At 52.7% G+C, this 13712-nt stretch overlaps 1 protein-coding gene and 1 non-coding gene across 2 annotated transcripts; one reads left to right on the top strand and one right to left on the bottom strand.

Annotated features, from left to right (window-relative positions):
- The first annotated feature begins 3772 nt into the window (after nt 1-3772).
- LOC111766256 (U6 spliceosomal RNA) lies at nt 3773-3879 on the top strand. Its single transcript, XR_002798348.1, has one exon. It is a non-coding gene; the product is annotated as a U6 spliceosomal RNA (small nuclear RNA).
- Nucleotides 3880-6594: 2715 nt separating this feature from the next.
- On the bottom strand, nt 6595-13274 carry FABP6 (fatty acid binding protein 6). Its single transcript, XM_004467220.4, has 4 exons — nt 13147-13274; nt 11514-11689; nt 9577-9666; nt 6595-6692 (listed from the first exon to the last, which is right to left on the bottom strand). Exons 1-4 carry the CDS (start codon nt 13211-13213, stop codon nt 6639-6641), a joined length of 387 nt encoding a protein of 128 aa, XP_004467277.1. The 5' UTR covers nt 13214-13274; the 3' UTR covers nt 6595-6638.
- Nucleotides 13275-13712: the final 438 nt, after the last annotated feature.

The following is a 13712-nucleotide window of genomic DNA, read 5'->3' as shown; positions in this document are numbered from 1 at the left end:
GACCTGGGTGGGGACCATGTCACGATGACGGCTTAATGGACATGGGATCCTAAAAGAAAAGAATTGCCTGGTTTTCACCCTCCTACTTTACCACGTGGCAGGGGATTTTCACAGAGTGCCCACCAGCAGACAGATTATAGCTTCTGGCTCCTCTTTCACGGGCTAACGTGATTTACAGCTCCCTCTGTGGGCGGGCAGCCCTGCGTGTCTACCTCCAGTGGATGCTGATCTGGGAGGGGGTCCCCGAGCCCCAGCCCCATCTGTGAAGGGGAGTATTTGGAGCCTCCCCAGATCATCTCAGGCATTCAACACCATCCAGCTGGTCAGACAGCCCGGGAAGCTGCCCTCTCTTAGCTGGTAACCAGCGCGCTTGGCGTTTCTGGACCAGTGCCTAGAAAAGAACCTGCCAGCCCTCACGAAACAGAGCCTGTTACTCCGGAGAGTCTGTAACTTGAATTTCAGCAGAAAGGCGGCAGAGCATCCCAGTCCAAATGCCCTCCAGACCAGGCAGGTAACATGAGTGATGGGTCCAGCTGTCCCACTGAGACTGTGAGCAGCAGGGACTGCTGAACTGTAGAGCCAGGGTCCCCCACAGGACATGCTTTCTGCGCAGCATCAAGCACTTACTGCAGGGATGTAAGCCCCGTGTGGCCAAACCTTCCGGTTTTTTTTCAAGGGAAGCTGGAAGTCTGCATTTTCTGTAAAATCAACTGGTTTCTAGTGATTTTAAAAATTAAAAAAATTTTAGTACAACAGAAAGCCCATAAAACACATCTATCTGTAGGTTAGAGAGGGCTGGAAGCTCACAGCTTCTAGTATATAGACAAGAACCTTGGCCTGAGAGGTGGAGGCCCTGAATTTTTTCTGCTCTTACCTGGTGGCCTTGGGAAAAGCCCCCTCTCCACTCTGACCCTCTCTCTCTTCATCTCAGGTGGGAAGGCTGCCAGCCTACTTGGTCTACACTTCAGGTTTATTGTGAAACAGCCTGGCATATATGGTTTATTATTCAGTGAGTTCTACGGGGAGTACTGTCAGTAACTGAGCCCCTCCTTTGGGGGCTCAGGTGAGCCTCTGAGCTTTACCTCCTTCCAACTCAGCTGTGGCTTTAAAGGAAGAGGAACCCACGTAGTCAGGCTTCTGCTGTGCCAGCTGTGCCTTATCAGAGACACCCCAGGCAGGATGTACAGGAAGCAGGCCTGCTGCTGCTCCTTAGCTGTGTGGACTTGCTCAGATCACATCCCTTCTCTAGATCTGTTTTTTCATCTGTAAAATGGGACATTTGGGACCGGAATGGTCTCCAAGGTCATGCCGCATGTCACAATGACAGCTCCCAGGACTTTGTACCTGAAGAGTCCAGTTCTGCAGGTCTCAGGTGGCCTTGGCTGCAATTTAAAAGGGACCCCAGGAGAGGCTCTTGCCTGCTAGCTCTGGAAACTTCTTCCTACTGTGAAGACTCTGAGCCTGGGTGTGCCCACCACAGCAGAACCACCAAGGAGGGCCTCAGAATTAGTACCTCTCTTTAGTGGTACTTACTATGTTCCAGGAACTTGTAGTTGACTCTTTCTTCATGCTTTTCCCCCCCTTATTTTTGTTCTTAAACCAATACCATGAGTTAGTATTATCACCATCTTCCAGATAAGGATACTGAGGTTCAGGGAAGCTCAGGGTTTCACCGTCAGTGTATGGTGAGCCTGGGTTTTGGATTGCGATATGCCTGATGAGGAGTCCATGTGGCCTCCTACGCCACGTCTCCCCCGAGCGACACAGACACACCCACACCGAGGCCCACTCACGCAGTATTTCATTGGCCCACCCCCGTCTTGACGTCCCTGAGCAGCAGGCAGGGCGCCCCCTGGCGGTGGTCTTTGAAGATGCATCGGGCAGCCGTCCCCTTCACCAGATGAAGGTGGCAGGAGGGAGGAGGCTGCCCTGGCAGAGAGGGACAGACGACTCACAAGGGGCAGGCCTACGTCCTGAAGAGCCTTGGGTAAAGGACGCCCGAACTGGGGTCTGCGGAGTGGGCAGTCATTGCGGCATCCTGAGCAGGGCAGCAAAGTGATGAAGCTTTGTGACTAAGGGAGGGGAGGTCTCCTTAGCCCATTTGACACATAGGTACGATGAGTCCTGGGGATGTTCAGTGATTTGCCCAAGAGCCTTACAAGTTAGTGGTTGAGGAACTCCTATCCCTTTAAACACACTGACTTGAGAATGATGGTGGGTATCGTGGAGGCCATGGTGGCGGTGATGGCAGCTAATGTTAAGTTTGCATCACGGCAACTTTATAGGTAAGTGTGGGTGTTAGCCCATTTACAGATGAGAAACTGAGGCTCAGGGCAGCAGATGAACTTGCCCTAAGGCAGGAGTCCTTACGTTTTTTGTTTGATGGACCCCTTTACCAGTCAGGTAAAAACCACAGACCCCTTACTAAGTCCACACTGTACTGTGTGTTATTTAATGCATATACCGCACCCACACCAACACGCCCCCACAAGAATAATGTTTTTTTGAATTTCAAGTCAAGCTTACGGATCCCTGGTTAAGAACCCCTGCCCTAAGGTGGCACTACTGAGTGGTAGAAGAGGAATTTGAACCCCGGCAATCTGACTTGAATCCAACCTTGTAACAATTGTCCCTTCTACTGGTTGAGAAAGTCTCCCTGCCAACATGCCAACCTTGCTCCAACTGCCATCATAAGCCAGACTGAGCAGCTCCAACCACCATCAGCCAGCGACGCCCAAACCCACGTGACTCTCAGCAGAGATTCAGCCTCTGCTGTGTGATCTTGGATGAGTTTCTAGCCCTCCCTGAACTGCTGTTTCCATATTGTGAAATGCAGGGTTGAGCTCCAAAGTCTTACTAGTCGGTGGGTCCGAGAATCTCTAACACTTGGCTTCAGAATTCTACCCTGTCACCAATTTGAATTTGTCTTTGAACCCATTACACCTGTGAAAACAATGTCTCTCCTTCCCTCTCTTCTTTGCTCTTCCCTCTCTTTCTTTCTCTAAAATTTCAGCTTAATTATGGTTAACTCTCTGTTATTTACAGACTTAGTATCCAAACTCATTACAAGTAATTATTCAGTCTGGAGGGGAAACGGCAACACTGCTAGTTTAATTTAATGCTTATCTAGTCCACTTAATTAGCAATAAGTCTTGGCAAGATGATGGAATTCACAGGGTCCTAGCTTGGTGGGCTGGGGGGAGGCTGAGAGCTGTTCTTGGAAAGATAAACAAGGTTTCAGGGCAGAATGTGGGAGGCGGCAAGGAGGGAGTTGCCAGGGAGCTGGGGTGCACCATCTGTCCCTAAAGCTGGCCACCAGCATACAGCACCCTAGACTGCACAGCGCAGGAAGGACCTTAGGTCAGGTGCGTGCCAGACGCGGTGCAGGTTGCTGGGCAACCTTAACTTCTTATGCCAAGGTGTGGGATTTGTGTATTCAAGATAACTATTACCTGCCTTGGATAACTTGACTCTTACAGTGAGTACACAGCAGTCTTTCAGTAATTTTGATTAGGCAAGAAAAAAGTTTCCATTTGCCACTACTGTGTCTTTCACATCCCTTTTGCCTTCGTCACACAGGAGGCCCAGGGCCCTGAGCAGCCAGCAGAATCTAGCTGTAAGTCAACATCGCTGAGCTTTGGGCTTTAGGTTTTTATCTGTTTAGGGAAGATGATATTACCTTTCCATGTAGAGCAGGGATATAAAATTTCCGTTGTACTAAAAGTAAGTGAAATGGCATACAGAAAAATATTGGGGAAATAGAAGTGGAAGTGTACTCACTTTGGGGGCCCATATACTAAAACTAGAACAATACAGAGAAGAGCCACGTGACCCCTGCACAAGGAGGACACGCAAATTCCATATTTTTTGCATGATTTTTTTGTAAACTGACAACATCTCTAATAAAGAAAACCAAAAAAAGTGAAGGGGGTACACAGGTGTGGCAAGATTCCCTAGGACAGAGGAGAGTGAAAAGGCCCTCTCTATACTCTGGGCTTGGGAGTATATGGCTGGGGGCGAGCAGCCACCCATCTCCACTCCCACGTCCAGAGTAGACGCAGTCATCAGTCATGGGACACCTGCTGAGCTTGAACGCTGCCTCAGAATCCTCCTCACCAGTGAGCTACCAGTGACCCTTCCTGAGGGCACCCAACCACCTCACCAGCCCTCTGCAGCCTCTCCCGGTTCCTCCCACACCCTGCTAGCCCCAGTCCCTCCCTTTACCTCCTGCCACCCCCACTGCCCCTTTGTCATCTCATAGACTGTCATTTCCCTTCAGTCCCTGTTTGGTCTTCCTGGCCCTTCTTTGTACCAGGGGGTAAACTGAGGCCCAAAGGGATGAGTCCTGTTTAAAATCCCACGGCAAGGGAATCCGATGTGGCTCAACTGATAGAGCATCCGCCTACCACATGGGAGGTCCAGGGTTCAAACCCAGGGCCTCCTGACCCGTGTGGAGCTGGCCCATGCTCAGTGCTGATGTGTGCAAGGAGTGCCCTGCCACGCAGGGGTGTGCCCTGCACAGGGAAGCCCCACACGCAAGGACTGCGCCCCATAAGGAGAACCGCTCAGTGCGAAAAAAGCACAGCCTGCCCAAGAATGGTGCCACACACACAGAAAGCTGACACAACAAGATGACGCAAAGAAGGTCAACCTTTTATCTATATCCTGTACCATAACTGGAATAGGGAAGGATCTGTTTCCATACACAATGAGTTAGTCATGGTATGTGAACATGGTCTATTTTCTGTAATAATTTTCATGTAGGCTTGGTACATAGCTTTTATACTCTCAAAAATTCTAGAAAAAGACAGTAAATTCTGTGAACAAACAATTTTTTATTTGAGGCATTTGTTATCCAGGTCTGGTACCAAGCAGCTGCTAGTAAGTTAAGTAATAACTTCACTTCTCTACATCTCAAGATTCCTTACCCAAAAAATAAAAATGTAGCTAGATGATAAAAAAAAAAAAAAGAAGGTCAACCACCACAACATGGAGCCTAGAGTGTCTACAACTAGAAGCGGGAAGAGTGCATCCAGTACCCATGTGGAATCTAAGCCCTCACTTGACATAGGTGTAGAATGGACACAACCAATCCAATGTCCACAGAGGAAATGTGAAATGGGTGTGGGAACGGTAGCCATGGGGGCTGCTGGGTGTGGGGAACGGGAGGAAGAGATGAGATGTGGAGGTGTTTTCGGGACGTGGAGTTGTCCTGGATAGTGCTTCACGGACAATTACGGGACACTGTAGATCCCCCCAGGGCCCACTGGATGGAACGTGAGAGAGTCTGGGCTATGATGTGGACCATTGACTATGGGGTGCAGTGATGCTCAGAGATGAACTTACCAGGTGCAATGGATGTATCACGATGATGGGAAAGAGTGTTGCTGTGGGGGGAGTGGGGGGCGGGGGCGGTGGGGTTGAATGGGACCTCATATATTTTTTTTAATGTAATTAAAAAATAATAATAATAAATAAATATTAAAAAAAAAAAAAGAAGAACACACAGCAAATGGACACAGAGAGCAGACAACTGGGGCGTGGGGGGGGAAGGGGAGAGAAATAAATAAAAATAAATCTTAAAAAAAAAAAAGAGAGAGAGACACAACAAACCAGGAGCAGAGGTGGATCAGGTGATTGAGCGCCTCTCTCCCACACAGAAGGTCGTGGGTTTGGTTCCCAGAGCCTCCTAGAAAGAAGACGAGCAGATACAGAGAGCAGATAGCAAATGGACACAGAGCAGATGGAGACCACGAACAATGGGGGGGGGATGAATAAATCTTAAGAAACATTTATTTTGCTGGGGAGCTGGTGTAGCTCAGTGGTTGAGCGCCTGCTTCCCACATAAAAGGTCTCAGGTTCAATCCCTTGTACCTCCAAAGTAAATAAAATAATTTTAAAAAAGGAAAAAAAAAAAAAAAAAAAAAAACAAGATGACGCAACAAAAAGAGACACAGATTCCTGGTGCCGCCGAGAATGCAAGCGGACACAGAAAAACACGTAGCGAATGGACACAGAAAGCAGACAATTGGGGGGGAGGGGGAGAAATAAATAAAAATAAATCTTAAAAGAAAAAAATCCTACAGCAAGTTAGCAGAGCCACGGCCAAGTTGAAATGCCTTCCGCAGCTAAGCAGAAGCTAAGCACGTCCAGCCCGGTGCCGCCCAGCTCTGGCGCCTGGCAGTGGGGAACAATTCCTGGAGGGGCCTCCACCCCCACCCCCCAGGGCCCGAGCTGCCTGTCCTGTGGCCTGTCTCGGAGTCAACATGCTACTTCTCCTAGGTGACATTTGTCTCTTTGAAGGAGCTTTCAAGCCACATGATGTCTCCACCCACGGTGGTGGGTGACGAGGTGGGGCAAGGGTCTTGGAAAGGGGCCCACCCTGCTTCTCGGGCGCCGCCTCTGGGCTCTCCCGCAGCCTCAGGAGTTAGCAGCCTCCGTCCCTGCCTCCTTTCGTCCACAAAGCCCACAGGGAGCTCAGATGCCAAGTTTGGCCCAGGTGCCAATCTCAGGGCCCTGCCCACCTCCAGCCAGAAGGGGCCCCAAAACACCAGAACGCGAGAACAGAGAGGCTCTGGGGCGCGGAGTGCCTGTTCTTACAGCTTTATTGGCTTTGCGGGCCCCGCGGGCCTCGTCGCTCAGTTCAGCCTCTTGCTCACGCGCTCATAGGTCACGCCTCCGATGGTGGAGATCTGAAAGAAGCAGCCAGAACAGGGGGTGTCAGTGCCCCACCCCCAGGCAGGGTCCTCAGACTGGCCCGGGGCCCAGCGTTAGAAAGCGCGGTCTCCTCGCCCCCCTGGGTGGCCCTGAGCCAGTCGCCGCGCTCCTCTGGGCCTCGGGTTCCCAGCCTGTCGCCTGAGCCACTGCGTGGACTCAACGTGGTAAAATGGGCCGACGGCGTAAGAGATGGCACGGCTCTTGGTAGGGAAACCTTGCATCTGTTTTTCCATTTCGGCGCACTCATGCCAGGCACTTCCTTGAATTATCCCATTTAATCTTCCCAACAACCCTCTGAGGTTGTACCTGTTTTACTGGTGAGAAAACGGAAGTTTAGAGAAGCCAGGCACCCCTCCCGCTCCCCCAGTGCACCATACCGTGTTGAGGGGGGAACTGTTATGTGCTGGGGCATGGGAAGAACGGCCCCTGCCCTTGGGGAGCCCAAAGTTTGGTAGGAGAGATGGGCAAGACGATGCTACCCGCTGAAGGCCCACTGTGCGCCATGCCTTCGAGATGTGCTGAGCCCTCAGCTGGTGCCGACGCTCGGCAGAGGAAAGCAGCCTCCTCACGGGCAGCAGGCAGGGCGGGTGTGCAGAGGTGTGGGGGAACCCCGAGCAGGCAGGCAGCCACTCTGACCGGGAGAGAGAAGTGGCATTTGAACAGAATCCAGAAGAATAAGTAGGATTTGGACAAACAAACAGGAAAAAAAAGACTTCAGAGCAGAGAGAACCACATGGGCAGAGAAAGGGAGGTGGGAGAGGACGAGGCTGGCTCAGGAGCAGTGGGTGGTCCAGGGGGCTACGCGAAGGGAGCCTGGAGGGATGGCACGGCACACACCCTGAAGGCCAGGCAGAAATCAGGGCTGGGGCTCAGCCTAGAGGTCAGGGGATAAAAGCGGGGATACCACAGGTACTGGGGGTAGGCCAGGAGGCAGGAGGGGGCTGCTCACAAAACGCACTACCGAGAGGTGGAAGGAGGAGGAGGGGGCATCCGGGATGACTCTGGGTCTCCAGAGGTGGGAGATTTGCCACCAAAACAGTTTCTCTCTCGTTCCTGTGTGTGCATGGGCGCAAGTATGTACATGTGTGTGCGCGTGTGTGCATGACAACCACAAACTCTGGGTGCTGCTCACACCACCCAGACTCCATGCTCAGTGCCTCTAGGAATCAGGGAACACATCTGTTCACCTTGGGGAGATCAGTTCTCTTGTTGGGCACAAACCCGCTTCCCATTCTCTGGCCCCGTGTTCTCCCTGCACACCTCACAGACAAGGAGCTTCACCCACTAGCTGACATTTAGTGTCAAAATGTGTCCAAAGAGTTCATGAGATTCGCAAAGAGGTCCTTTACCACTCAGAGAAAGTAGGGCAGTCACTTATATTCTTTTTACGCTTTTTAAAAACAGTATACATCTATTTAGTTTTTTTAATTTAAAACAATAAAAAAAAAAAGAAAAGGGGAGAAAGAAGAACCACTGGCCTGGGAAGAAAACAGACAAAGCAGTAGTCTAGAAGCCAGTGATGGTATCTGCCTCCACCAGGCATGAGCTGTGTGGCTCTGGGCAGGTCACATGCTGTCTCTGAGCCTCATGTGGCTTCTCTGTAAGATGGGAGTGGTCAGAGAGCACTAAGCCTCTATACCAGGCTTGAGATGAGAAAGATGAGGAAGCAAGGGAGAGAGCGAGCAAAGAGGAAGGGAGGCACGGGCTCACTGCCTCTGCCATCACCATCTTCCCTTCTGGCATGTCCAAGGGACCCTGGGGAGGAGGGAAGGCCTCTTTCTCAGCCTACGCTCGTCCCCAGGGCCTCTGGCCCAGGCCAGGCTCACATGGGGGAATGAGGTCGGAAAATGCCTTCCTTTTCCTCTTAACTTCACGTTCAAACTCTAGAGACCAGGCGAAAAATGGGAAGGGCCTCCCAGGGCAGCGCCCCCAACCCGTGCGTAAGGAGCAGTGAGTGTGGGGTGGGTCAGCTCGCAGAGTGCTCGTTCTAGCAGCCAGCATTTAACAGTCGGTAGAGCTCACATAGAAGTGCAAATGTACTGCTTTTCCTTAAATATCCGGAAGGTCTGGCAGGAAGGGCCTGGAGTCCCTTGTGAAGGTGGAGTGGCGGGTGGCTGCCCTGGGCGGGTCTCCCTGTCACCTCCTTCATCTCCATTTCTGGAAAGCTCCCAGGGCTGGCTGCCAGACTTGTGCCTCAGGGGTGGCAGGGTGTGGGCGCTGGAGTCCCACTGCTCGGCAGCAAATCCCGGCTCTGCCCTTAAGGCTCTGTGCCCTCCAGCTCATCATTTAACCACCCCGGGCCTCAGCCCCTGCAAAATGGAGATGAAAAATCCCTACCTGGCCTAGCTTGAGCCCTGCGCCCTCCCCAGAGACCACATCCTAAGCCCTGGTCCTGGGGATGATCCCATTTGTGAAGAGGACCTTCCAAGGCCCTACCTGAATGAGGCCAGAATGACTCTGGTGGGCCTTTCTCCAATATGCCTGGAACAGAGGAAGTTCAGGCACAGGCGTGGGAGGAGAAGACAGACGGCCGTGGGGCGGCGGGGAGACTGAGTTACAGAGGACAGGCGGCGCACCACCAGCAGGCCGCGCGCTTCCCAGGATGCCCGAGCCTGCTCCCTCGGCTTTGGGTGTTTATCCTCCAGAACAGGGAGATGATACGTTCCTGTCACTTGAGCCACCCAGTTTGTGGTGCTTGTCAGAGCAGCTCTGGCAAACTAAGACACTCCCTCTCAGGGTGACTGTGAGGATCAAACGAGACGACAGTGCCTCCGTTGCTCAGCACTGAGCTGCCCGGAAGGCCCCCGTTGGTGGGCAGAGACGCATCCCCGCCGTGCCGGGAGCCCGCGGGACACTCACCTCCACCAGCTTGCCGTCCACGATCTCCGAGGTCTGGTGGTAGTTGGGGAAGTCCACCACAATCTTCCCCCCCTCCATCTGCACCGTGGCCTGGAAGGAAAGCACAAGGCAAGCCTGAGTCAGCGCGTCCCCAAAGCGGGCCAGCCCCCAAGGATGAAGGGCCGCCTGTCGCCCCGGCACAGCCTCTGCAGCACCTTATCTTGTAGATATGGGATTACGTCTGTCCGAAGGTATAGAGAACCTCGGTTGTGTCACCTCACCGCTCAGAGCTTCAGTTCCCTCATCTCTAACATGACCATAGTTGTAGCTACCTCGTCGGACCGTTTGAGGATGGAATGAGTTATTATCGCATACACAGAGTGCCTAGAACGTGCCACAGCGCTCACTGCGCGGCTAGTTCTGACGTCGTCGTCGTCATCGTGATGGTGAAGATGACGCGTCCAAGCGTGTTGATCGCCACATTGTTTGTAATAGTGGACCATGTAAAAAGCCCACCTAGGTTGTCCAATAGTGAATAGCGTAAATATTCATCAGTGAAGAGAGTGATTAAATATATCATGGCATTTCCATGCTGTAGGACTCTGCAGCCGTTTAAAAGAATCAGGCCAATCAATATGTACTGCTACAGAAAGACATGAGTGAGTGACTCACATTTAAAAAGAAACCTAAGTGGTAGAATATGAATATTATGAGTTCTAGTTCTCCACCTTGGCAGTGGCAGCCTGAGGCACAAAGGACACTCATGGTCATGACCTGGGTCTGCAGAGGGGACCCAGAATGGGTAGAAGAGCCAAGGGACCCGCCCGGGTGGCCCGGGGAAGCCACTTTGTCTCAGCTACTCGAGAGTCGCTGTCCTGGGCAAATCAGAAATGTGTGAGTGTGGCAGGGGGGCAGGTCTGCGTGGAACATGGAAGGCCTAGCAAGGATTCATCAAAGCATCTAGAACCTTCTTTCAGAGAGACCCACCAGGCTGGGTTAATCAGTGACCACCTGCAGTGGTCTATGGAGACAGCGTGACCGTTCCAGCCAGACAGCACAAACCCCTGACCTGCCCCTCACCAGCTGTGAGAACTTAGGGGCATAACCGTGCCTCCCTGAGCCTCGGTTTCTTCCCCTGGAAAACACAACTAAATTGAAACTTTTTTTTGCTCTTGGAAACCAAGCTGCCCTCCACATCCTTATACCTACAGCAGCCTACACTTGTCAATTTGTCTTATGGGGTTAATTCCTAGGAGTGGAATTTCAGAGCTGAAGGGTATGAGCATTCTAAATTCTAATACAAATTGCCAAACCTCCAGAAACATTATATTAATTGGCACTCACACGAAAAAAGGCATTTTTTCCCTGGCATTTACTACGTGACAGGCACTGTGCACCATGCTTTCCATGTATCATCTTGTGTCCCTTCTTGCATACCAGAGATCTGAGGTTTGCAAAGGTGAAACAACTTGGCCACGGCCGGGTGGAAAATCTCTGTGTCAAACCGAGGTGAGTCTGACTTCAGGGCCTGGGCTCTTCATCTCGACCCTTCACCAGGAGGCAGCATTAAAAAAAGTGGCAGCACTGCCTCCTGCTTCTCCTCTGCCTACCAGCTGGGTGACCAAGGGCAAGCAACTTAATTCCCTGGCTCAGCGGCCCCAACTGTAAAATGGGGATAGTAATTAGAGCAACCTCATAGGGTGAACTGCACTAAGATGTGTGAGGTTTGGGGCCAGTGTGTGGGATGTATGCACGATGGATGGGAGCTACTTTTATTACTGTGGTGCCCGTTCCTGATGGGAGCCGGGGGCTTAAGCTGCCGAGTAACTCAAGTTCAATGCTGGAGGCTGGGCTAGAGGAAGAGGCTTCGGCTTGGGGACTGGACGGGGAGCAGGGAGGCCCTGCTGGAGGCAGCCCGAGGCTGGGGAAGGGCGGAGGGGCGGCCAGTGGCCTCTCACCTTGAACTTCTTGCCGCCCATGGTCTCCATGTCGCTCTCCTTGCCGATGGTGAACTTGTTGGTCATGGACTGGCCCCCGGGGTAGTGCTGGGACCAGACGAAGTTCTGCCCGTCCTGCTGCACCTCCGTGACGATCTTGAAGTTGCGGCCCTTTTCGATGGCTTCGCTGGGGAGCCCTGGGGCGGGAACAAGCAGAGTGCCCTGTTAGTGCAGCTTAGAACCCCGCTGGCTTAGAGAAAGCGCTTTCCTCCCCTGCAAGGCTGGCCTGGGGGGAGAGCAGCCAGCCTTCAGTTCTGAGCTCTGCCCTGAACCCTGGGGCTCGGCAAGTCACCGTCTCTGCAGCGTCCTTCCCCTCCACAGGATGGGGATAAGGGCTGTTGCAAGGATCAAACTAAATGTGATTGTTTCTGGTATAGCACAGAACTGGCGTCCAAGAAATCGTAGCTGCTCTTCTCTTGGTAATATGATATGAATATAACAGACACCTGCTAAGCTCGCAAGGTTCTGCAGTCAGTAGGACCTCCAAGACTATATCTGCCGGTGCTTTAATTTTACAGATAAGGAAACGGAGACCCAGAACAGGAAAGGGCTTCCCAGAGGCTCAGCACAGGTTGACACAGGCTCAGCACAGGTTGACACAGGGCAAGGTCTAGAACTGAGGTTGGCTGATGTCCAGTTCCACAACATCAGGCTGCCACAGGCAAAGCCAAGTCAGGGTCCCCACAGGGGCCACTCCCAATAATTGCCTCAAACCGTCTCTCGCCTCCCCCAGGCCCCGGGGCGCATGGGCTCCTGCTGCCGAGGCCCCTCTAGTCCACCTGGCAGGCAAGCCATGGTCCCCAGGAGGGAGAGCACAAGCCCTCTGGGGCTGCCCTCTCAATCTTGTCAACCTCATCGCCCCCTACTTAGAGCCCCGAGCTTTCCACAGGATTGTCAAACCCGCTGGCTCACAGGTTCCTCCCAGCGGGTGATAGAAGCCAAGTTGAGAAAGAAGGGGTGGGATCTGCGATCTCTCGGCCCCCAGGGCCCCGCATAGTGAGAGACCCCTGTTTTTTGAGTGACCCAGGAGTGAATGGCTTGTCAAACCTGGTCTGTATATTAACCCCAGGGTGGATTTGGGGCCAATCTGATCTCTCTGCCACCCACTCACAGTGGGCACGTCTCACTGAAGTGCCCTTCCATAATACTGGGACAGCCCTTGCCTGTGTAAACGTATGAATAAACAAATCAAGCCTCGGTTTCACCAATTACTAGCTGTGTGGTCTTGGACCACTAACTCCAGCAGTAAAGTAGAGACACTAATAAACTGTAAGCTTTTTTTTTTTAAGGAGGTACTGGGGATGGAACCCAGGACCTCATACATGGGAAGCAGGTGCTCAGCCACTGAGCGACGTCCGCTCCCCTATACAGTAAGCTTTTTGAAGAGATAGACTGTGCGTTCCTATTATCCCCAGGGCCTGGCACAGAGTAGGTGCTCAGCAAATGTGTGTGTAGACGAATGGGGTGGACGGGTGGATGGGTAGACGGAAGGAATGAAGTCTGTCCCGCTCTACCCCAGGGACTCAGGCTGCTGGCTCAGGGCTGACTGTGACAAACCAGCCCACCGAGGCAGCCCACTCAGGAGCTCACTCACCGAGGCGCTTCATGAACTCGTCGTAGTTCTTCTCACTCTCGATCTCGTACCTGCCGTTGAATGCCATGCCGCTGCGAGCGCCGGAGGCCAGAGAGCAGACCAGGTTTGAAGGAGACCGCTGTGCCTGGGGCCTGGGGCCCCGGCTTATAAACCCTCCCAGCTGCTGAAGATGAGCCCCTGCATCACCCCACCCCGCCCTCCTGCTGCAGAAGAGAAAGCAATTTTTTTTTATGATGTGGGCAGGACCTGCGTTGGCGCAGACTTGAGGTCGTTTACCCTGGGGAAACTGGCTTCAGTCCCATCGCCCTTCCCTGCAGTGCCAGAGCCGAGACCGCCGCAGGGTTTGAGGGTCATCCACCTCTCTGCCCAGGCCCTCCTCCATTCACCAAAGTCCCCCGTCCGTGCTCTCCTCATCCCTTCATTTACTCATTCACCTCCTCATTCAACAAAAACGCATTAGGCACCTGCTGCACACAGGGCCGGCACTGAGCAAACAAAGGTGATTGAGATGTACATCCTTCCCCAGGGGAGCTCCCCATCTAGTCCAGAGAGCGGGGCCATCTTTG

The sequence above is a fragment of the Dasypus novemcinctus genome, chromosome 2, assembly GCF_030445035.2.
Source record: "Dasypus novemcinctus isolate mDasNov1 chromosome 2, mDasNov1.1.hap2, whole genome shotgun sequence".
In the NCBI taxonomy this organism is placed as follows: domain Eukaryota; kingdom Metazoa; phylum Chordata; class Mammalia; order Cingulata; family Dasypodidae; genus Dasypus; species Dasypus novemcinctus.
The sequence above is the reverse complement of the archived record's forward strand: the minus strand, read 5'-3'. Positions and strand labels throughout refer to the sequence as shown.